General features: G+C 32.4%; 2 protein-coding genes and 1 long non-coding RNA gene across 5 annotated transcripts; 2 read left to right on the top strand and 1 right to left on the bottom strand.

The window, feature by feature from the left end:
- Positions 1–6,174: 6,174 nt before the first annotated feature.
- On the top strand, positions 6,175–9,937 carry LOC117917370 (cytochrome c oxidase subunit 6a, mitochondrial). The gene is made up of 4 exons (XM_034833615.1): positions 6,175–6,338; positions 6,911–7,017; positions 7,149–7,191; positions 9,633–9,937. Exons 1-4 carry the CDS (start codon positions 6,230–6,232, stop codon positions 9,668–9,670), a joined length of 297 nt encoding a protein of 98 aa, XP_034689506.1. The 5' UTR covers positions 6,175–6,229; the 3' UTR covers positions 9,671–9,937.
- Positions 9,938–12,083: 2,146 nt separating this feature from the next.
- On the bottom strand, positions 12,084–15,202 carry LOC117918619 (dentin sialophosphoprotein-like). Of its 3 annotated transcripts, none has more exons than XM_034835399.1 (2): positions 15,113–15,202; positions 12,084–14,421 (listed from the first exon to the last, which is right to left on the bottom strand). In XM_034835399.1, exon 2 carries the CDS (start codon positions 14,392–14,394, stop codon positions 12,394–12,396), a length of 2,001 nt encoding a protein of 666 aa, XP_034691290.1. In that variant the 5' UTR covers positions 14,395–14,421; positions 15,113–15,202; the 3' UTR covers positions 12,084–12,393. The 3 variants fall into 3 exon arrangements, with proteins under 3 accessions (XP_034691290.1, XP_034691289.1, XP_034691292.1); XM_034835398.1 differs by having other exon boundaries at positions 15,087–15,190; XM_034835401.1 differs by lacking the exon at positions 15,113–15,202 and adding an exon at positions 14,923–15,043.
- Positions 15,203–16,907: 1,705 nt separating this feature from the next.
- Positions 16,908–21,137, top strand: LOC117917866. The gene is made up of 2 exons (XR_004651776.1): positions 16,908–17,255; positions 20,614–21,137. It is a non-coding gene; the product is annotated as an uncharacterized LOC117917866 (long non-coding RNA).
- Positions 21,138–25,987: the final 4,850 nt, after the last annotated feature.

Here is a 25,987-nt window from a genome sequence, read left to right as displayed (position 1 = left end):
ATGGAGATACCAAAAGTGACTCTTAACACATAAATGAAATATCAATTTAATTATTTAGTCAAATTTATTTCTTTTTTTTTACTCTCTCACCATTTCATTTATTAACAAGTCAATAAAAATAAGTGAAATTAATGACTTCAATGGTAGACACAAAAAGGGTTGCCAAAAGTAACAAATAGTGCATAGAAATACTAAAAGTGACACTCACACATAAATGAAATATTTGTTTAGTGCATGATATGTGACAATATTTTGGATTTGATTTTTCTGTTAGTTGAAGTGAAATAAATAATTCCAAAAATAAAATGAAATATTAATTTAATTAATAATATGAAATTATTTATTTATGGTTCTAATCCAATCTAAATATACATTCATGGAGGTGAATTAGATATCAATCCTTTTTGTAAATTATGGCATTTTGAATACAAGAAACCAATGTTTTTAAAACCAGATCGAACAATGAACCGAAAAAGTTACTAGTTCATGATTCACTAGTTGGACCGATGGTAAAATTACAGTTGAATCGGTGATGTCATAAATATATAATATATATTTTATTAGAATTAATAATATTTATAATACTATTTATTCATTTTTATATAAATGTATTAATATTTAAAATTTAGTAAACAAAATAAATATTTAAATATGAAAAGCTATTGGAAATGAAAAAAAATTGTATTATATATATATATATAAGTTTCAACACAAGTAAAGTGTATCAAAGTTGAGCGATTATCCTTCTATGAACCTGTCGTCAGCTTTATAAACATTTTTACATCTATTATAAACTAAATGGTTGTCGAGAGATTTGACCCATTTTGCTAAAAAAAAATCGATTCTTGAATAACCTGCCTCACTTCGTTCATCGGTCCAACAAAACACGAAACATTGACTTAAAGTAAATAGAGATAAGATACAAAACATGTAAACTCAAGATTTTCTTAGTATTTTAATATAATTTGACCTATGTCCACTTTACTCGAGCTCCAATCTAGTGAAGGTTTCACTAACAAAGCTTTTAAGACAAGCTTTCAAACCTTGCACTTACATTATGATTCCAAGATATTTACATCAAAACTTTTAAGAAATCGGTATTTTCAAACTAACTCCTCTTTAGGCTTTGTTTACAAAACACTCTTTTAAGACTTAAGAAATATCCTACTATTAAGTTTAAGATGAAATGCAAGTTTATAAACAATGGTGTATTCAAACATACTCCATTAAGCCCAAATAATCTTCAAAACCCATTTTTTGTGTCACATATTGGTCATGGGCAACAAAAAATTGCGAATGGAAAGTCAATTGAGGTTTTTTTTGGGGAATTTTCAACATCATCACCAATTTATTAAAATTTTAAATGAAGAGAAGCAACAGTGGATCTTGAACTTAAGATTTTTTTTGGGGGGAAATTTTCGGCATTATCACCAATTTATTAGAATTTTAAACGAAGGGAAACAACAGTGTCCCCAACTAGGGCAAGTTACCCTCATGTTTAATATATGACAAAAATGATATATGTACTAATTTTGTATCTTAAAGTTTTTCTTATTTTTTTATAAAAATAAAATTTTAATAAACTTAATTAATTTTAATTATCTTGTTTTCAAATAAATACAGTTATCTCATTTTTAAATGCTATCTAACGAAATATTGATAATAGAAAAAAAAAAAAAAAAAAGACAACTTTCTAAATGAGTTCAGTTTATATCTTCTGTACAATAAATTAGTAATTAAATATTTAATAAATAGAGACTTATAAATAAGTCATAAATATTTTGAAACCAAACAAATAATTATATACATCACCATTTTTTATCTAATATATATAAAATAAATAAATCACCATTTTAATAGTAAATGTGTTTACGATTTCTGATAATTAAACATCATATATTATATCAAACACATATGATGTATGTATATGTTTTTTCCAATATTTTATGAGTCTTGATTAATCTCCACATTATGGATATTTTTGTTAGAATTTGCGTCAATATTTTTTAAAATTTCTTAATTTCAAACTACAAATATTTTTGTGATTTTCAATATTTTAATCCTTATAATAAGTACAAAGCCTTTAAATTGGAATCCAACATGAAATTAGTTGATAGCCACAATTTGGGGGCGATCTTCCAGTTGAAACAACTACTAGCTATTAAGATGATCGTTGCCCAATAGATTGAAATGGTCTTGTAAGCTTTAAAGGGACATTTGACTTTCCTTGATCTATCAAACCTAATCAATTCAACCAATTACCCTATACCTCGGTCAATTTGAAGAAAAAATAAGTTTTGAAATCGAAATGCAATAACAATTATTAGCTCAACTTTTAAAAAGATTTTAACTTATTAAATTAAAACTTAGGTTTTTCTTTGAAACAAATTATACATTAACACTTAGATGAATTCAACTGAGTTGAGTGCATAAATAAAAAATTTAATGTATTATAATCCTAGTACACTAATGCATTATAATCCTAGTAAATCAACAATTTTACAAAAAGATTCTAAGAGTTGAACTTGAAATGTCCTTTTTTTAAGCCTTCTCTTTAGGTTTGATTTATATTGTTTCTTTGCAATATTCTCCCTTAATCACACATAAAAAGTAATTATTTGTCTTAAATTTTATTTTATAATCATCAAAATCAAGATTAACCAAAATTTTGTCTAACAAAAATAAATCTATAAAAAATTTATTTCCTTTTTAATGTCTCACCATTTAATTTAATTTATAAGTGACAAAATCTAATTAAATTATTTTTGTCCCTTTTGTTAAAGATTTGAGATTTTTTTTTTTTTTCTCTTATGAAGGCGTTAAATGTTTTTAATTTTTTGTTTTCCTAGTAGAGACATTGTTGTTGACTCTTCTTTATAGTTGTGATATTTTCTTTAAGACCGTTACTCCATACTTCCTTTTTCTCTAAGGTTTTACAATCTTTGCTCTATTGCCCAACACTAGATTAGTGTTCTTCATAGCTCTTCTCAACAATCAATGCTCACAGCTCTTTGTGAAGCACTAAATGCATTGAGTTTTAATTGGATTGATGTTGTGGAAGGCTTAAAAATTGTACCCTATTCATTCATAGGATTGTATTGAATTTCATTTTGATCAAATTTATATTGTGGAAGGATTAAAGATTGTGTTGTATTTATTTTGAGGATTGTATTGATTTTAGAATCGTATTATTTAATAAATAAGTTATTTTATTTTATTTTTTAAAAACAAAACAAAACAAAAGCATCAATTTGATATTTTGAAAATTTTCTTTAAAAAAAAAAGGAAAAAATAAAGGTAATAAAATCATATAGAAAACTTTGTGGGATGTGTCTAAATATAATTGGTATACAAAATAGGGAGAATTACCCAAAAGGGTGGGCTAGGTAGAACAATTATTAGAAAGGGTGGTCTCTTTTAATAATTCTTGGAGAGGACTTTAATAGGCTTAATATACAAAAATTGCCCTTTAACAAAAATTGTAAAATTCAAAGCATTTAAAGCACTTCACTTGATTTGTCAATACATTTATGGTACATGGGTCTCATATTTATTGTAATTATTGATATTTAAATTTTCAATCAAAATTTTAGGTTTAACCCTTACAATTATATATAATTTGTTATCTAAATTTACCATTTAAAACAAAAATACTTTTAAAAAAGATTTTCAAAATATCATTTATTGTTTTTTTACCTTTTTTATTTTTATTCTAATTTTTAATTTTATGAAGAAAAAAATAAGTTTTATAATTATATAATAAAAATGATGATTTTTTCATATATATATATATATATATATATATATATATATATATATATATATATATATATATTATAATTTTAAATTGATAAATTATGTTTTTGTATTAAATTCATGAAAGATAAAATGTTTAATTTTTTATTCAGATTCTCTAAAAATAATAAGAAAATTATATAGAAGGTTTAATCATTTTTTATTTTTATAATAAAATAATTTTAAAAAATTTATATGATTTTTTTCCTTTGCATAGTGTTTTTTTTTAAAAAAAAAAAATTTCATATAAATTTTTTTTCTCAATGCATCGAGTGGATGATGTTAATATATTTGATATATTGAATATTAATAAGGTGTAAAAGGTGATCCTCAAGATTATTGCTTTTATTATAAAATATAGATACAACAAAAATATGTTATAATTACAATATAAATACACTTACATTACAATAAAACATAATTAGGAAATTTATGAAATTTTTTATAAAAATGATAATTTTGTATGATCATACCATATTTCACAACATACCTATATCATAACTAATTTATAAAACTAAATGAAATATTAATTTGAATTTATGTAGTTTTTATACATACATACATACATATATATATATATATATATATATACACATACAAAAATTATTAAATAATTTCAAAACACTAAATAAATGTTGTTAATATATTGATACGATGTGTTAATACCAATAGAGTATGAATAAACATTTTTAGAATTATTACTTTTGTAATGAAATATAGATACGACATAAATGCATTATACTTATAATATAAATACACTATCATTACAATATATTACAACATAATTTAATTTATTTTTATTTAATTTTTTCACATGCTATATTACCCAATGAATAATTGTGAGTTATTCCATTTAATAGGTGTGTGCTAGTCAATTGAATATTTATATATTATTCAATTGATGAGTGCTCGTAAAAAATAATTACTCATTATATGATGATAACAAAGTTTTTAATTATATGTTTTATATATATAACGATATAATAACTTTAGGATATGGTTTTTATTTATGAGATATTAAAAATTATTTTTTTTATAAGGTTCTTTAAAAAATCTCAATTTTTTTTAAACAAGTAACAAATTTTTAAACAGTCATGTTCAAAAGTGACAACAAATTTTTCAAGCTGAGAAATGTACTGTTGATTGCCTATCAACCTGTACTTATCATCATATATAGGCCCCACATCATTGACAATCTCAATTTATTTATAAATAATATAGAAAACATATTTAAGGGTAAAATTATCCTCTAAAAGAAGCCTTCATAGTCATTATTTTTCTCAGCCCACCCTTTTGGGTAATTCTCCCTAAACAATATTAATATAAGGTATATATCATATATTATTTATTAGACTAGATTATCATAAATGAAGATATTTTTATATTAAAATTATTTAGTTGATTAATTATAAATATATTAGAATATTTTATTAAAATATTTTAAAATAAAAAATGATTAAAATTATTTTAAATATTAAAATATTTATATTTTACCTCTCTAAAATTATCATAATAAATTTCAATTTATCTATTAATATAATAAAATATTATTGGATAATATATTTGATATATCTATCTATAAATACTTATCCATTAATATCATATTTTTAACTAAATTATTTGTATATTATGTTCTTTTATATATTATTTAATTAATTTAAATTATTTATAAAATTGTTTAAAGGAAATCATTTATTATAAATTATTTTTTTTAATAATATATATACATATTATTGAATATGATAAAAAAAATAATTCACAAAAGTTTCGTACATTTAATATAATATGATAAATTCTCTATAATCTCTACCTATATAACATACCGGTTTAATTTCCCAAAAATAATTGGTAATGATAAATAAAGCGAGATTTTAGAATTTTTATTAGAGAAGTTGTTTCATTATGAATGACATAGCTTAAAGTATATAATATTAATCATTACTTATTATTAAAAATGATTAAATTTAATTTTTAAATATTAAATATTTTGAAATCTAAAATTATCATAATAAATTTTGATTTAAAAATTTTAATTAAAATAATGATTAGACAAAAGTTTAGATTTGAAAAATGACTATACGTATTATAAAAATAATTATTTAGATGCATCCTCATGTGTATTACGTCTCTTCATTGCTCGGCCTTTAGATTTTCGGGTATACGTGGGCTGGGCTAACAACAAAGGTCAAATGAGTTTGGGCTCTGCCCCAACCCAACACCCCACCCCACAGAAACCACTGGGGCTTGGGCTTTGAGAATTGGGCCCAGAATCCTAATTGGCTCGCATCCACCGTCCACGCCAGTTAAGCCGATATGGCATTATTTTATAGGTAACCTGACGAACTGTAGAGTGTGAACCGCTTCTATCCCCACCGAAGAGCAATAAAAGGGTTTGAAGCCAAGCGAGCCCTCCACGATTCAGACAGAATTGAAAATGGCGATGGCGATGGTGAGATCTGGTCTTCGAACAGCTCTTCGAAGCCGCACGCCGGCGGCTGCCCCCAAGAGGAACTATTCTTCCTCTGCTGGCCACGACGATGCCCGTAATTTCTTCTCATCTCTTGATCGGATCCAACCCTTTACAGTCTTTGTCATTATTCCTATTGTTTCTTTTTAATTGTCTTGGTGTCTGATTTTGATTCATCAGCGTGATTTCTAATTTATTTTCCTCCTTGAGCATTGTATATCGAGCCAAACCCTTGAAATTAGGGTTCCTAATGGCTTACTATATATATTAGGAATTTGAGGGTTTTGATTTTTTTATATAGTTATTAAAGTTGTGTCAATCTTTTTCATTTTTTTCTTTTTTCCTTTTTTCTTTTTCTTTTTAATGCTATCGAAAATGAAAGTCACCTCACCAGCGGAAACAATGAATAATACTCATTTTTGAAAAATCTCGTCCAAGATTTTGATTTGATTTGATTTCATTGTTTTCCTACATTTCTCAGGAAAAAAAGGATAATCATGAATGTGGCCGTATTTTTCCTATTTTATTTTTATTCTTCTTGTATATATAGGGACTATTGATGGTTTCTTATTTCTGTTATTCTTCTTCTTTGTTTTTCTTCATGCAATTGATTGCACAATTTTTAAAGATGAAAATTTCTTCCTTCAGGTGAGACTGCAAAATGGGAGAAGATTACTTACCTAGGCATTGCTACATGCACTGTCTTAGCTGTTGTTAACCTATCAAAGGGTCATCCCCACCATGAAGAACCCCCTGTAAGCTTTCTTTCATATTATTGTGGATGATTACAGCTCCTATTGGTTGCTTTTCTTCTGATATTCTATTGGAGTTATTTCTTGCATTTCAACTATTTCTGAATTACTTTGTTTCATAAACGTGTATGCAGCGGTATGATTATTTGCACATTCGTAATAAGGAGTTTCCCTGGGGTATGTTCTGTATCAATTTATTTATGTTTGCATTATCAAATTTAATTAGATTTTTTGGACATATTTTTATTTATGCTTGCAACCTTATCAATTGTTATTATCTTCTGTTGCTGGCTGAGTTTGGCAATCTTGTCTTGTTGTTTTGAGTTGGTTGGACCTGATTGCTCCATTCATATCAAATGAAAGAAAGATATTTAGGTGCCTAATTGGGGGAATTATTTTCAATTGAAGTTGTTGTTTTGGAGTGGAAGTTGAATATATGTTTTTGGCAATGTATCTGATGAGTTGAACATCCTGGCATCCCCCAACCTTGAATATTTACACACATACAGAAGAAAAAGAAAAAAGAAAAAAGAAATGACATTGGAATTCTGCAATCAGTTTATTAACTCCAAATTTCACATTGGAGTTTAGTATGCCAATAAAAAGGGTAAAATAGAATTATACTTCCCATTGTATACATCTTGTGTACCTTAGTTTATAGTTTCTCTTTAAATTTTATAATATATTCTTGCCTGCTTATAAAAAAATTAAACCTTGTGTAGATAAGACTGCAATCCTTTTTATGATTTGGATAAGTGATTCTAGCATTGTTATTTAGGGATGCATTTGTTTTGGATTATTCAGAGCCATAGCATGTTTGAATTTAATTGCTTGTCTGAAATTTGGCTTTGGTAAAAGCACTATTTTGGTTAGCAACTTAGCATGTATGCCTCAAATGAAATTTAGGCATAATTTTTAAAGTCCTTGAGATAACGAGCTCTTGGTATCAGGTGTCATACCATTACTTACATTTACTTCCATTTCAAAAAGGTTGTACACCTAGAATGCTGATTATTATTTTATTAGGGACCCCTAAGAAACTGCTTGAGAATAGTTGAAAGTAAAATTTTGTAGATTTGGAGAAGGTTTTCTATTTCTTGGATCCCTAACTCACTTCGCCCCATCAAGTCTGAGCATGGAAGACACTAGCAAAGGTATAACTAGTTTTGTAGATAAAATACTACATGGTTTTCCTTTTAAAGCTACAGTAAAATCCCAATAAATAAATGTTCAATAAATTAATAATCTTGCTTAAATAATAAAATCTTTTGGTCTCAACTTGGGTTAGTGTACTAAATTAATAGCCTTGCTAAATGTATAAGATAATAATTTTTTTAGAAACCCTTAAAGGCTCAAGGAAATATAAATTAATAATTGATGAAGTCCATAAAAAAATAATAAACTAATATTCATAACATAGTATTGAGTAACTTTTTATAACATATATTTTTCTCATTTAAACTCTTTCTGAAAATCATCACATATTTGAAACTTCTTTATTTTTTGGGGCATTAAGTTTTGACATCACATCTCTTTCATTTAGGGGTCTTTCTATCTTCTACAATTCATGATCATCTCACCCTATCTTCTACGATTTATGATCATCTCGCCCTATCTTCTACAATTAATGATCATTTCTTCTTTTTTTAGAGTGTCTTAAAAAACTATTAACTTTTGACTATATCCATTGTTTTTGGATTTATAAGTCATACATGTACAAGTATTATATAGTAGAAACATAATAATCTGTCTAAATTAATGTGCATATTTATCAATAAATTAATAAAGTATTCATTTACTGATAAATTAATCCCTCCATTACGATAATAATTTCTCTTGGTCTCAAGAGTATTATGGTATTATAGAAGTTTTACCATAGTAGTCTAATTCTTATGGGGCACCTCTTATACAAGATTATTTGTATAGAAATGGATGCAGTATCATAAAAGTCCACTATAACCTTAAAGAAAAACTCATTTCGTCTTTAACCACAACCCCACCCCCCAAAATGAAAGAAAGAATAATAAAGTTGAAATAACACACATCCATGGACTAGATGGATGTGATTTTTCATTTTCTGTTTAAACTCCTAGAATTCATCTTGATATACAGAATTTAAAATCCACAATATAAAACTACTGTAAACAATCTCTTCATTCCTGAACTTAAACTCTCACTCTCTTAGCAACCATAGATGAATCCACAATGTATTCAAAATTTCCCTTAAAACATTTTTGTGGACAAAAATTGACAGAGAAGATTACAAAATTATGGTGAGGAAGATGCTACCATTTGCAGTTCTTTTCTTCTTCTTCCTTTTTTTTTTTTTTCAATATTTGAACTTTTAACCATATTTCATCTGTATTCAGTGTTTGAAATCAACTAGTTGATTTTTTCTTTCCTATTAAAGGCCATATGCTCTGCTGCAATCATAGTTTATACATGCACATCATTTATTTTTTGGATTTTTTTTTCCTATTTGATTATGAAGTCAGATTCTTTTTGGTGTACCCTTGGTTCCTGGTTTTATCAATTTTCAATCACTGTTTACTTAACTTTTTGAGACCTGTCGTTGGTCTCTGGGATGTCTCATTTGATACATCATTTGTGATGTGCAGGTCCAGATGGTCTTTTTGAGACGAAACAGCACCATTGATGGCAATTTCTAGCAATTAAGATTGTTTAGTACATTCCTCCTTTGTCATCAGGGCTTTTAAGACTGCCTTGGATATTTGTCCGGAAGTTCATGTAAGAACTTTGATTATGCCTTAAGGTGATCCTTTTGGGACTGCAATGTTGATGCAGGGTGTTTTCTTTTTCTCTCTCTTTTTTGTTCTTCCTCTTTTGGCTGTGTTTCCGGAATCTGCCATCTCATAATCTTGCAGCTGAATAAAGATTTTATGAACATTTGGAATGTCCTCAACCTTGCCTTGATACTTTAAAGTGCTTAATTTTTTTTGTTTGGTTGGTAGAAGAGCAATTCCTCGATTAAGATATTGTAGCCAGCAAGGTCACAGGTTTGTTAGGGAAATAGCAATTAATTCTCTATCATAAATTGTTAGGCCGTTAGACGGTAGTAGCACTTTATCCATGTCATCAAAGTTTATTATGTACTTTGTTTGTCATTGGGCCTCTTTTACCTCCTGCCGTAGACAGGGTGTGTTTTGATTTGATACGCGCCTTTCAAAAGAAAAATAATGGAATTCTTTAAAACTAATTAAAATTTTTTGCATTTTTTTTAATCTAAAGTAATACTCTTTCAAATCAGAGGTATTATCTTCATAATGTATCACTTTTGATTTAAAAGTATATGAAATTATGATTGAAAAGTATGTGAGATTTTAATTATTTTTTGTTAAATATATTAAATTTGGAGTTTTTAACTTTGGATTTTAGATTTTATTTTTTCCACACAACTGGACATCCATATTTTGTTACTAGATGGAAAATATATTTGAAGATGAGCATTAATATCAAGATGATGCATTATTGTAGAATAGTAGCTATGTAGGAAAAATATGAACACCTCCACACATGGGAGACCAAGTGCAAGTTGGTGTATTAAATTTTAATATAATGTAAAATTTTGACAATAAATTAAAAAAATGGTACTTACACCATCCCTCATGCCTTAATTTAGTTCCTAAACTTTTTCGATACTCTTTTAAGTTATAATCAAATGTCAAAGAAATGAAAAAAAATTAATAAAAAGATCTATTTGATATTTGAGTATGATGTAAGATTAATATTGTTTCAAAGTGCTTCTCATATAAGTTTAAGCCAGGTTCATATGTTAAAGAGGAATCATATATAATTGCATAAATTTTTATATAATAAATTCAGGTGTCTCTAATTTATTTAGGTACTTCTTGTATAAGTTTCTTTATCTATTTGTATATTTTTTAAAATAAATTAATAAAAAAATCTATTTGACATTTGAGTATGGCGTAAGATGGATATTATTTCAAAGTACTTGACACATAAGTTTCTTTTTTTATTGAAAAACTTAATAATAAGATTTATTTATCATTTGAGTATAGTATAAGATAGATATCATTTAAAAAAAAAACTTAGAACTAAATCAAGATATGGGTAAAAAAGTATGAGAATGATCTTTATAATTTACCAATATTTTAATTTTGATAAATTAAAATTTTACTTTTAAGACCATGTTTGGTTTCCAAAAAAATTGAAGGAAAGTATAAGAAAAAGAAAATAGAAAAAAAATGATGAAAAATAAAAAATAGATTTAAAATTAATAAATTATTTTTACATATTAATTCAAACTTGTTTTACTTATTTTTAACTCTTTTATACATAGATTAAATTATTTAAAAAAACATAAATCTCTAATTAATTTTATTATATGTGATTTTCTTTTGAATTTTTTTTATAATAAAATATAATATGAGAAAATCATATTCCTTAATATGTTTTTATTTCTTTCTCAAATACTTCTCGGACCGTTTTTCTCCTTGTTTACTACTTTTTAGAATCAAACATAACCTAATTAGTTTAAATTTATATGAAAAAAGTATGATATGAGCTTAGAGGTAGGTTGTGAGTCAAAATAGAAGGTGCACAATCAAATGTAGTCTTAATTAATATTAATATTAACCGCTTAAGGTGTTTTTTTGCTTTGCAATTTTGACTCAGAAGCCGAGTCTTCTTGTTGCTTAGCTTCAACTTTATGGGTGTGGTGGGCTTGCAAATGGGGAAAGCTCATCTGCAATGGGGATTGGGAAACCAATCTTGGGATCTGACTTGCCATATGGTTGGCACCTCAATTCCAATAAAGTGGTGTGGAAGAGTGCAAGCTAGCCTTCTTCTACTTCAAATTTAAATCTCAATCAATGCCCATATCAATCCATCTTTGAAAAAGATAGGAAAAACAATCAGAAAAGAGAGGGGTGTTGAATTAGAATTATTGGAACAAATTGTGGAAAATTAAACAACCATTGCATGTGGATGTAAGAATTTGAAGTAGACCATTATATGCCAAGAACTTGCAAGCAACAAGCTGGTGGCCCATGTTGGACTCTCTCTGTGATCAAATTAAGAAAAGGGGAAGGCGAAAGGAGACAGGCTTTTGTCTGTTCCATGACACTCCATTGCAAACTCAAGGTCTCAGTGTGGGCTATACATAAAATGATATAAAAGATAATTCGATTCTTCAACTTCTCAACATTTTCTGGCCTCACAGAGTTGAGAAGATATTCATACACTAGCTCCATATCATGAAGAGCAATACAACTATGGAAGCAAAAACCTTACTACGCTATTTTTATTTATCTTGACAAATCAAGAATTGACCCCCAAAAGAAAGAAAGAAAAAGAGAAAAGAGAGAGCTTAATCCACAACAAATTAATAAAGGAATGTCACTCTGCAGCTGTATCTTCACTGTTAGTACTTTGGGTACTCATCTCTGGCAAAGTCCCCAGATCTGTGCGAGCCTCTTTTTCTTCTTGAGGGATGGAAGAATCACCCGAATCATTCTGCCCTGCATCAGCATTGTTATTTGCCTCTGACGCTGCCTCCTCTCCCTGGGTGCTCGAAGAATTAGAGGAATCGACTGCTTCTTTTTGGTCTGCATCAGTATTTTCATCAGTCTTCAAGGATATGACCTTTTCGTCTGTCCCCTCTGTTCCAGAATTGCTGTCGGATTTTTCACCCTGAACAGAGTCTTCATTCTGATTTTGGCCTGAATTGTCATTGGCATTCGTGTTTGAGGATGCCTCTTCTTGGGAATTTGAAGAATCAGCTGGTTCTTTCTTGTTTGCATCTTCATCTCCATTTTTGTTGGAGGATGTAGTGCTCTCTTCTGCTCCTTCTGTTCCATAATTAGCGTCAGTCCTGCTGTGACTTGCATCATCATGCTCATTGGCATTTGTGTTTGAGGATGCCTCTTCTTGGGAATTTGAAGAATCAGCTGGTTCTTCCTTGTTTGCATCTTCGTCCCCACTTCTATTGGAGGATGTAGTACTCTCTTCTGCTCCTTCTGTTTCAGAATTAGTGTCAGTCTTGCTGTGACTTGCATCATCATGCTCGTTGGTTGAAGTTGTAGAATTTTCATCCGTAGAGGGTTCTCCGTTAGCTGCCTCTGGATTCTCTGTGGTGGTGGGATTCTCGCCATTGGAAGCTGTCTTGGATTCCTCCGATTGTGCCATTACAACAGTTTTCAGGGTTGATTCATCTCCTTGAGGATTTGGATTATCTACTGTTTCTGCAATGACTGTTGTAGAATCTGTGTAGACCTGCTGCTCTTCATTAGATTCTTTGGTTGTCAAAGTAGCACTGGAGCCATCTTCCGATGCACTCTCTTCATTGGACTTCACAATTGAAGCATTGTTCTCGTCAACTGCCACATTTTGGTTGACTTCCGAACCCTCAGTGCCATTGGCTGTATTCTCCTGCTCTGTTCCATCAGTATTTTTGTTGTCTGGCTGATCCTCATTCGAGTTCTCTGAAGCATCATTCTCAGTTCCTGTTGTTGTATGTTGAGCTTCATGGGCCACTTCACTGGAAGCGTCATCCCCCTTGTAATGTTCCTCTCTTGCGCCCTCATTGTTGCTGTCATGTGCATCATTTGCCTGATCCTCTGATGAACCTTCGTTCCCTTCCATATTTTTTTCCTCACTGCCTTCTTCCTCTTTGGTTTCCTTATTTTCATTCTCCTTCTCGTCACTCTCCTTCTCTTTGTTCTCTTCACTCTCCTCTTGTTTTTCATTCTCTTTGTTCTCTTCACTCTCCTCTTGTTTTTCATTCTCTTTACTCACTTCACTATCCTCCACTGTGGCTTCCTTCTCTTTGTTCTCTTCACTGTCCTCATCTCTCATTTCCTTTTGTTGGCCATCTTCACTCTCCTCCTCTTTGGTTTCCTTCTCCCTGCTCTCTTCATTCTCCTCCCCTTTACTTTCAGTCTCTTCACCCTCCTTTTTTCTGTCCTCCCCCTCCTTCTCTCCATCCACAGAATCACCTTTATTCTCAGCGTCCTCTTCAGTTTTCCCTTCATCACCTTCATGTACCTCATCATCCCCACCCCCTTTTCCTATATCCTCATTCTCTTCAGGCTTGCTTGGTTCTTCCTCAGTCCTGTTTTCTTCTTCCTCCTCTTCCCCCCTTTGCATATCATCTTTAATGCCCCTTTCCTCCAATTGAGGATTGAGGTCCTTCCTCCCCAACTTCGGGATCTCATTGACATTCTGTACCTTCCCTGAGTTTTGTGCACTTTTATCAAATGCTGCCTTCTTCTCATAGGAGCTCTTGACTTGGTAAATCAGCCAGATGCAGATTCCAAGCAAAAGACATATCTGCACCGCATGCTTTACCTTAAAACCTTTGGATCTCTGGTTCCTCCGAGGTGATTGCCTGAACATCATGGATTTCTAACTTGCGTCCCCCACCACCTGCCGGAATTACACTATATGAGTGCTTCAAAATCTATGAAATCGAAAAATCTAATCAATCCAGAACAACATCAATGGAGAATTCTCCCAGCAAAGCAAACATAGTAACTATAACAACATATAATCATCGCCTACACCAAATGATGAACAGAAATATATCACCTAAAAAGCCAAAACATATTCTTGAAAAGACCCCAACTAAAGTTACTTTTAAGAAGGAAACCAGAGCAATTCATTAATTTAGGCACAAAGCAGAAAACATGAAGCATATTGATGGATGCTCTAAATTGAACAGAAGCAATCTTATGGTACGTAGGAGAGAGGGAGACAGAGCGAAACAAGATTCTCTATTCACCATGCAATCTCCTAGGATCTGAGTGCAGAACAATTTAAACATCATGTTAACAATATCAACAATCCGCAGCGGAAGAAAGACATAAACATGGATAGTTACTAAAAATAAGACATGTCGATGAAATTGAAAACCGCAATAAATAAGACCTGACAAACATTAAAGGACCCAAAGCTCTCAGCCTCCAACCCAAAACCCAAAAATTGAAGAACAAAGAACACTCATATCTCCTCTAAAAATCAAACCCAGAAACTCTAGATCCATACCACCAAAACCCACTTACACTTCAACAACAACAACAACAACAACAAACCTTTCTGATTCTGAAGCCAGACCCACCTTTGACAAGGATTATTGAAACAAACGAACGAATGGAACGCGATAAAACAGAGCAAGCATGACACAGATCTGCCAATTCCTTATATATATATATATATATACACACATATATAGAAAATAGAAATTAAAATAAATAAATAAATAAATAACAGACGTTCGGGAGTGTGGTGTTGCTGACGCTCTTTCAGAGCGCGTGGAAGCTTTTTGCTTCGATTCGTTACTATTTATTGAAGGATTGAACTCATGGGTGGGACCGTGGGAGTAGATCTGAATCTCATTGTTCTGCTACGATAAATAATACCGAATTCAGTCCAAGGATGGCTAAGAACTTTCAATTTCATTTGAATTTGGAAATTAGAATACATTACAAATACACTTTTATCGTGTATTTAATGTATTATTGGAGAATAAATTTAGGATATTTATCCTATGAATTAATTAAAAGAATGGTCAAATAGTCAATGGTTATCGGAAAATAATTAGATGTTGTTATTATTGCTTTCGAAATGATAAAAATCATATCAAACAATCATAAAAAAAAATCGATTACATAATAGATATGAACTTTCTTTTTTGAAACCTATTTTAATATGTTAGATCTAATCTGTCATATCTAAACTATTAAAGTCATGAACAATATAACCCCAATATTAGTTCTAAAACTTAAAAAAAAAAATCTACAATAATGAATGGTTTTCTTGAATGCATTGAAGAAAAGTCTTTTTCATAACCCATAATGATACAGAAGAAGAAGCTTTTTGAAGGTTCTTCGTTTCATAAAATGAGGTTTTTCTTTGGTGGATGCATAAAAGCAAAAGCTTCATAGAGGCATTTTCTTGAATTGAGGTGTTTCTTTGTTTTTTTTTTTTTTTTTTTAATAATAGAAGGAAATTGTTTGAAATTGTTTTTTTTCTTTAGCCTTTTCTGATTCCTTGTTGGATACACAAAAAAGGAAAAAAAAATTCCTTTGCCTTATTAGATTCCTTGTTGGACACATAGAAAGAAACTTTTTAGAGGTTCTCCACCTCATAGAAGACATTTTATTTTTTTATTTGATAATTTCTGTGGTAATTTACATGGATGATCTTGCACAGAAATTTTATGACCTTCTCCATAGACGTGACCCTTCATAGAAACTATATAACGGGTAAACCTCCCGGGTTATTATCCCTATCAGTCCACTGTATCTGTATATCGCTATATCGTCTAATTTACTCTTCAACTTATCATATTTCTTAATCCAAAGGCTATAAGCCAGCCACGTTTCTCTCGGCATCACCATCTTCTCTGTGGGTCAGGCGGTGATTGCCTTCACAAGTATTCCTCCGCTTTCACCACCGTCGCTTTAGATTTCCCCTCTCTTCATCACACTCATGGCTTCCAGGTTTCTTTCTTCCAGACTCTTCCAAACCCTCAAAGCTACCAGTCCCACCTACGGCCTCCGCAACCTTTCCTACGGCGGCGGCGGCGGCGAAGGAATTATATCTGTACGAGGATGCAGATGGGATTAGGGTAAAAGGGGTTAAAATTTCTGGAAGGCCCCTTTAAAAGGGGAAAAATATATTCATATTTTCAAATATTTTATAGATATTAGTCGATTTTTCAATGTTTTATTATTTCAATTGATATTTCTGGATATTTTATTGGCATTTCACGGAATTTTCGATTTTTAAGATTATTAAATAAATTAATTTAAATTATATTATTGTAATTTTATTGTAAATTAATATATAATACAAGTTAATAATAAATATATATTTATAAAATTTATAATTTTTTTTTAGAAGTAGAGGATATTATTATACAAATTATATATTTTAAAATATTTATTTTTACTTTTTATATGTTCTAATGGCGTTGGGGGCCGGATGAGGATATGGCTCATGCCTCTATTGGAGGTTTACTACAGCAGAGGCTGTGGAACTCACGGTGCAGCAGGTGCAGAAATTGAGAGAAATGAGCCCACTTTATGAAATGGTGAAGGAAGGAATTGATATTAAGAGTATACAATGGGCACAACACTAAGTTGAAATGCTGTGTCCATCATGTTAGAAGTGGGCAAGCTTTGGAATGTGTGACAAATGAAAACAAGCCTGTGAGATCAACTATTCAACCATATGGAGTACAATGATGTTTAACCCAGGTTTTCTTTACACTGTGCTTATGCCTTTTTTTTATAACGCTTAGAAGTTACTAAATTATTAAATTTTGCACTAGATGGCTACCTTTAATGATTGCCCAGTGTTTATGTACATTACTTATAACTTTAGGCTTTAGTTGGTTAAGATATCATATTGTAAAACTTTCAGCTACAGTAGCAAAAGCTGCCTTGTTTGATATGCCTTCCATAGTCCAATTATTTTAGTGTGGGATGCAGTGGTGGTTTCTACTTTCTCAATATCCATGATGAACATGCCATATTTGAATACTCTTGGATGATTGCACCTCCATGTGATCTTCAACAAGATTACCCACAGTAGTATTAAGGTGTTACAAAATCCTGGATCAAACTAAATACTGGAAGGTGGCTTATTACTTCATAACATTCAAGCCAAGGGACGGAGGGGAGGGAGGGAGGGATCCTTTGTCTTTTGTCTATGTCTTTCACCTTCCAACCTTAAAGAAGCTCTTTCATAGAATTTGGAAATGCCCATTGAAGCCAGGATGGCTAACAACATGTCCCACATCTTTTTGGTTCTTTTATGATAGATAAACATGTGATTTGTTGATTCCTCATCAACTTTACAAAGACTGCATTTATTGTTCATCGACCAACCTCTCCTCATAAGAGCATCAATGGTTAGAATCTTCTCCCACACATCTTGACATGCAAAAAAAATAAGAAAAAAATACTTATGCCCCAAATTTCTTTGGCAGGTAATATGGCTTGATTCTCAATATGTAAGGAGCTACAAAAAGATTTCATTTGGAATGTACCTTTCTTTTCCTCCTAACCTCCCCTAACTTTAGCACTCAACTTATGGATGAGCTCCATGAATTGCTTACAACTCCCAACTCCCAATCTTGAAAACCTCTTTTGAACAAGAGGGGCTAAGAGCCTTCTCCCTTCCTTGCCACTCATAAGTCCGCTATTGTTGCATTCCTATCAGTCTTTTGAATAGTTGAGGGAACTTCTCTATAGAGGACACTCACCTACCTATTTTTCCAAACAGAATTTGGTTCGTAGGTCACTCCTAGCCAAAATAAAGGTCCTACGGAAAAATTTCTCCCATCCACCTCTAATTGCTTTCCGTAAACCAATGGTGGAAGGTTTTCCAACTTCTAGAGTACATACCCCCCTCCACCTCTCCATATTTACCTTGAATTATCTTCCTCCATAGGTTGTCGCACTCAAGGGCATACCTCCACACCCATTTACCTAATAGGGCTTTATTAAGAAAGTCCAACTTTCAAATAAACTGTCATTCTTCTTATCTTTACAAACCATTCTCTAGTTCATGAGGTGCATTTTTTCTCTTTAGAATGACTCCCCCCAAAAAACTTTTTGATGTTCTTATAGGAAGGCTTGAGAGGGCACTCTTTATTGGGGTTAATAGTCCTCCCTTCAATAAGTGTTTATTCTTCCAAGGGGCCAATCTTCTTTTAGGCCTCTCCTTAACCAAATCCCGTACTATGCCAAGCTTATGAGAAGCACCCAATGGTAGCCCAAGATAATGAGAGAGACTTCCAACCTTGCTCCCAAACAAAGAAGTTAAAATGTCCAAATCTTTTGCTTCACCAATCAGAAATATCTCTCTTCTGCAAGTTAACTTTCAAAGTTGACATGAGCTCAAAATAGAGAAGAACCCACTTTCATTATTTATATATTGTTCAGCATTATCCTTAGGAAGAAAAAAAGGTATCATTTGCGAATAAAAGATGATAAACTTCCACCCATATGCACCACCACCACCCTACCCCCCAGCTTCTACCTTAATGCTACTTAAAAAACCTTCATGAACTATCTTACAGATTAGGTAACATAAAGTCTCCAGAACTAGAACAAACAAGTAAAGTGATGAAGGGTCCCCTACCTTAAACCTTTGTAGCTTGGGAAGAACGTTATTGGAGAGTTGTTAACAAGAACCAACATTCTCACTAAAGAATTGTAGAACTGAATATACCCCAACTGTCTTAGACCAAAACCCATTTACTTTGACTTAATGGAGGAAGTTCTAATTTCCTTGATTGCAAGCTTTTCCAAGTCTAGCTTATTTACCAAGCCTGCCCTAGAGCTTCTTTTCTCGAATCTATGATCTCATTAGTAATCAAGGTTGCATAAAAAATTTGTTTGTCCTCCACAAATGCATTCTGATTCTTTGACACCACCTTGGCAATCACCTTTTTCAATCCATTCACTAAAACCTTGGTTAGGATTTCATAGAGGCTTCCAATAAAGCGAATCATCTTGAAGTCCTTGATAGCTTCAAACCCTCTTTTTTAGGAATTAAAAGCAAGAAGGTGGCATCAAGACTCCTCTTGAATGTTTGCAAGGGTAGAGAGTTTATAAGAATGTGGAAGATACATTGCTTTGGTTAGTGACAAAGAGTGGTAAGTTTACCGTTGAGCCCCTTTACAATGTTTTGGAACCAAACTTGGGTGGGTTTTTTTCAATGAGTTGCATTTGGATTTCTTAGGTCTAGCCCAAAATTAGCTCTTTTGAGTGGGAGTTAGTGTGCGATAAAGTTCTAATTTTGGATCAAGTTCAGAGACGAGGTTGGTCTTTAGCAAATCGGTGTTTCTTGTGCCTTGAACATGAAGAATCCATAGAACATTTGCTTCTTCATTATGAAAAGACGGGTTTTATGGGAGCTGCTTTTTGTACTTTTTGGGAGGTCTTGGGTGCTATCTTTGTCGGTTATAGATACTCTGTTGGGAAGACATGGTTCTTTTGTGGGCAAAAAGTGCAAGAAGGTTTGGCAAGCAAGCCCTTTGTGCTTGTTTTGGATGGTTTGGAAGGCAAGAAACAACATGCATTTCATAACAAAGGTTTTTTCTATACAAAAGCTAAAAAAGGATTTTGTTTACTTTTTGTGGTGTTTTAGTCTTTTTTTTTTAATGGATCAGTACTTGTTGAGGTTCTTACCATGTTTTCTTTTGTTTGAGTCTTGGTGGTGAAGAGAGGTTTGTTTTATTGTATACCTTGGGTCACTTTTTTGGTGACTCTTTTTATTTTAATTTAAGTCTTTATTTAATAATAATAAAAAAATTATAAACCAACAATATTTCCAAAATGTCATGGATAAACCATCTAGGTTTGGTGCTTATCACCTCTCAACTCTAAAAGAGTACCTCCTACATGATTGGGCTTTAACACTACCTATCTGAGCTTTCAATGTGCTTAAATGGATCCATGTCCCTATAACTTAGGTCTCTTTAGCTAGGGATTCTCTAACAATGCATTGAAAAATAATTCAAGATTCCTCTCATCATATTTGCCTCCTATGAAAAACCAAATCCTATTCATTTTAAGCTTGCTTATAAGATTGGCTCTTTTGTAGGCGTTGACCATTTGATGGAAGAGCTTTTTGTTTTTGTCCCCACCCTTGATTTCTATTTTCATGAGGTAAAAGATGCAAGTTTTATGGTAGTTTCTAGTTTCCCTTTTTGGCATGTCATGGGTACTATCCTCTTTACCCTTTGGTTAGAGAGACCCTTTTAGGATGGCATTATCATTTTGTGGGGGGAAAGGGAAAAAGACTTGGTAAGCTGCACCCTTATGCATTTTTTGGACAATTTGAAAGGAAAAGAACAGAAGATCGTTTGAACGTGAGGAGCAATCTAACCAAAGGTTGAGATACACTTTTCTTTGTAATATTTGGTCATGGACTAAGATGTTTATGGATGATGGTCTTTTGTCTTTAATTGACTTTGTTAATTGGTTGGATTCTTATTGAGGATGGGTGTAGGCTTTTGTAGCCCCTCTATGCATTTGGTTGTGCCTTTGGGTGACTGTTGCATACTTCCCAAGTACTTTGGGGCTCTCTTTTTGGTGCTTTCTTTTATAAAATGCTCTCTTGTTTTACCTATCAAGGAAAAAAAAAAAAAAAGACACTATTTGCCTTTTGCTATGGAGTGATTAAATTTGTCTTTTTTGGACAAGTTTGTTATCCAAATTTTTTTCTCCAAAGAAGCCTCTTTGTGAATTGACACATTGCCAAAAACCTTTCTGTTACATTTTTTTTTAAAGCCAATTTTCAAACCTTGCAATTTCTTCTCAAGCACAAAACTAGTGCTGAACAACTCACCAAAGCCCTCTGTTTTCAACATATTTCTGAATCTGAATGGCATCTTGCCCTTTTTTAGCCCCCTGCAATCAATCAAGATAGGTGAGTGATCAGACATAGGCTTTGGAAGTAACAGCTGAGGCACAAAGGTGAAATGGACAATCACCAAAAAATAGAAAATGGTCCTGGCACGAATTGTGGCATCCATCTTATTCTCCACTCCTTGTTTGATAAAGGAGAGGAATATTCACACTTAATATGCATGTTTAAAGATAAAAGAGGCACATAATATGAGTTCACTAGGAGTTTCCTAGGATTTTTCCATATTTCATTTGCTACCTGGATGGATAAGAGAGATCCAAAGTCTGAATGTCCTATGTTTTAGAAGAAGAAAAATCATGCCCCTCAATCATATGATTTGAGGATTAGATAAGTCCAGCATCTAGATGCAGACTGGGACATGCAGGCCTTATTCTTATAGCATAGTCTTGCTTGTGGACTTATTAGATACAACAAAGTCTCAGATGTCTTCACTCATTTGCAATCCAATTTATTCTATTTTTGGATGTGAACTGTATATTGTTTATTGGTCATGAAATATATACATGGAAATATTTTCTTGAGCAGTGTCAGTTGAGTGGCTGAGTTATATATGCAGAACTGCAATTTTTTGTTGCAGGAGATGTATGGTAATTTATATTGGATGGTAACAAAAGGTGGACTTTGGGGTAGTCATAAGTAACATGTGTAATGGTATAGTGATGATAATGAAGTTGATTATTTAAGACAGACCAGTGACAAGAATCACAAAATCTCCCGCAAGGAAATCCAGTTTCATATTTTGGTTAATGTAGAAAACATGTTAATAGATCAGTCCTGTAAGAAGTTACTGATTGTGTTTGGGGATAAGATTCCATTGGGGCTGCTTAAAAGGATTTAAAAAAGAAAAAAGAAAGCTTAAGAGTATGTAGCTGAGGTTATGGAAGAGGAACTGATAACATGCAAATGAAATGAGGAGATGGCCTCAGATTAGAATGCTCAGCAATACATGATATTTAAAGCTGAAACCTAGGCAGTTTTGCAAGTAAAGTGCTACTCGTCACAGGATGTTTTGCTTGGATATCTTTCCCGATACACTTAGTGGCATGGGGTATTATCTTATGCAAAATCAATGGCATTTTTTTTCATGTATGAGTTTGGTGTGGCTATTTGACAAAAACCTAAGCTTATAGCCTAGGTTTGTTTGGATGAGCTTTTATTTTTTTGTAGATTGGTGCTTCTTTTCTAAAAATATGGTGGTCAAAACTAATAATTCATCCTGTAGTTGTCCCATGAAATTTATTTTGCATTAGTTTTAGGTGCGTATATGTCTAGGCATGTGATCTTTTACACCTTGAAATTTTAGAATATAATGACTCAGCTTCAAAATCAATCAAAAGCAAAGTAATGTTGATAAAACCCCTCCCCCTCTTTTCTCTTTTATTCTGATTCTTTCTTATCCTTAAATATTCTTATAAAGTTTTACTTCCAACACACTCTTTTTCTTTGATATAACCATTTTTTGAGAAAGTTGAAATATTTATAATAAAAAAAAAAAACAAGAACAAAAGAGGTCAATTAAAATCAAACAGCCAATCTGAAGCAAAATAGCAGTGTCCAAAGATCTCACAACCACACCCATGCTGTATTGACACAGGTAAGCTGGATGAAGTTGGAGTGTCCTGGCATTATCAGAGTATGAAATAATAGGCTCTTTGATGTTTATTGATTTTTTTAGATACGAGGAGTTCATCTGGCCTTTTAGCTTCACTGTTTTTGCTTAACTGTTTTTGCTTCTTGTTGATGGATTCCTTCAAAGGAAGTTGTTCTGCTAGCAGCATAGTATGTATGTCAGTGCATATAAGCATTTTTTTCCTTGTTTGTTTGCTTGCTTGTATTTGTTCTTGATGCTAGATTTTGAATTCCAAACTACTTAGGAGAAACTCCTGGGTAACACATTTGACCTGCAATGTTTATCTTTTGGCTGCATAGGTGAAATTCTAGTAAGTGACTTTGAATCGCAGGAATTATGAGTAATGCTAGGGCTTCAACATCTTCATCTAAAGTAGCATGCATTACAGCCATTCATTATCTTGCCAAGGTTCAAAACAGCTTACTCAGTCCTTGACAAACCATAGAAAGAAAATGTGATTGCCCCTTTTGAATATAAGGCACTTGTTGGGGGCCTCCCAATTGATTCAGGGATGCAACCTGGCTCATGATCCTAGGTTTTTATGATTGTACTTGGTTCGAAAAAATTTTGAAGCACCATCTTGTCTTGATTTGGCCTTGGTTCAAGATATAACATAATCCTTATCTTTCTGGGACTGCACCGTGTTCATTTGTTTTGTGTTTGTCTGTATCTGTATTAAACACCTTCTAGACATATCTACTAAGGGCTTGTCATGCAGATAAATGCAAATGTTCTGTGTTTTTAGTCTTTTGGGCACCCTTTTTTCTTATTTGCCATCTTGATTTTACCTACCAAAAAAATGTCGAAGTGTTTTTGGCACCTGGTTTCATGACACTTCTTTTGTCTTGTAAATTTCCACATAGTGGGCCACTTCATCTTCTCCCCTTCTCACAAATAATGTCTTTGCATTACAAAAATATGCATCAAACAAGGAGTGTATCATCTAGAAGCACTTGTATATGATCTATTTTCTTGTCATTTTCTATCCAGAATGAGAAAGGCCCTTGTCATGTAGATAAATTCTAACACACTGGGCATATCTGGCATCCAGTTTTGGGAACTCTTCTTTTGTAAATTTATGCACAGGGAGCTGCATCATTCTTTCCCTTCTTACATTTTAAGGTTCTTGCATTCCTAGAATATGTTTCAGATGAGACACCATCATCTAAACATACTTGGTACCCATTCATGTCATTTTCCCCTCCAGAATGAGAGACAGCACTTGAATTCTAACATTCTCACTTTTAGCAGATACGCGAGTTAATGGGTATTATCCACCAAACACTATGTGTTGATATACCTCTGCCAAATGGAATTATTGAAATAAAGAATGGTTTTATTCATTCTATTGCTGCCTTAATGCTTCAAAGGAATGTGCCAAAAATTTTTGAAGAGATGTTGATCTCACAATGGGTCTTCTACTAAATAGAATGTCTTTCAATTGTTTCATGGTAAGTCCCCTTGTTAGATGCTATTTCTTGATAGCGAGCCTTTCCTTCTTCCGCCAAATGTTTTTGAGAGCATCTGTGTTGTACATTATCTAAGCCCAAAGTATGACAAACTTAACCCTTGAGACAACAAATGCATATTTCTTGGTTGTTCTTGAACTCAAAGAGTGATTTTGATGCTACAATCCTACTTCTAAAAACACCATGTTGATGTAACCCTTTTTAGAAATATGCCTTATTATTCTAATGCATGAATTAAATTATATAGAGCCTCTTCCTCCAAAACTAGTTTGTCCTATACTAGTTCTCAATAGTACTTTCTGTGAGAAGTTCTTGTATGTTAACAAATCATACATCCTCCTCTAGAAGTAATTTAGAGCTCCATATCACCTCCACCAATTCCCTTGGTACATCCAGATCTTACATTTGATCTCCTTCTTTCTACTCATAAACATGCACTTGTACTAACATCTACTGCCGCCGCCACCCTCTCTACTGCTAATGGCACCATTGTTGGTGACGCCATTTCCACCGTCAGCGACAAAAATACCCCTATTAATGAATTAACCCCAGAAGAGAAGAATAGAAAGGAAAGAAAAAGAGGAAGAGATGAGTGTGAGGGCATGTTGTGGTGAGGGATTTGGTGGTCACGGTGTGAATAGAAGAAATTATAAGAAAAATTAGGAGAATATATATATGAGTGTACAGAAAAAAAAAAGGGAAATTATATAATTGAGATGGATTCTTTCTGTCAACTTATTGTTTTCAACAAAGCCTAAGTGGATTTTGTCAGCAGAAGGGAATGAGGGTTACTGTGAGCCATGCGTCAAAGTGCATATCTCAACAGCAAGGTTCTCTTAGATCCATTATACGTCCTGTTGATATTTTTAAAGTAGGGAAAGCGAACTAAAACGTTATGAGCAACAAAATATGAAGACCAGATCCTCATGTGGACAGATAAGGGCACGGAGAGAGAAAGCAGCAGAGAATTGCATTAAAAGATGAAACCGATGTACAACCAGAGAGTGTGTCCTACGATTGCATCCCCGAGAAGACCATATTGTGATGTTACCTGCTGTTTGCCCCTTAGCCGTCTGATCTCCCTCCTCAGCTCAGAACATTCATCAGCATTGGGATTCTTGATGCCCCTTTGCATCAGTAGTGGGAAGTGGGTATATTTTGTCCATAGCTCCGGCCTCAGGGATGGGGAAATTTCAATGCTATCCGCTGAATTCACAGCACTAAAATACTTAGAAAGCGGAGGGGGCTTGGGAATGGGAATCAGAATCCTTGGTTACTATAGTTCTCTCAGCTTTTTCTTGTCTCAGATACCTGGTTCCACACTCACCTTTGTTCTAAGTTCTAACATGCTTTAATTTTAAAATATGGTACATGAGGACTGGGGAGTTGGTCCACTTCCTCCACGTGACTTCCTGTAAGCCTGTATCTAACGTACCCTCAATATTAT

The sequence above is a fragment of the Vitis riparia genome, chromosome 7 (genome assembly GCF_004353265.1).
Source record: "Vitis riparia cultivar Riparia Gloire de Montpellier isolate 1030 chromosome 7, EGFV_Vit.rip_1.0, whole genome shotgun sequence".
Classification (NCBI taxonomy): domain Eukaryota; kingdom Viridiplantae; phylum Streptophyta; class Magnoliopsida; order Vitales; family Vitaceae; genus Vitis; species Vitis riparia.
This window is presented reverse-complemented; position numbering and strand designations above follow the sequence as displayed.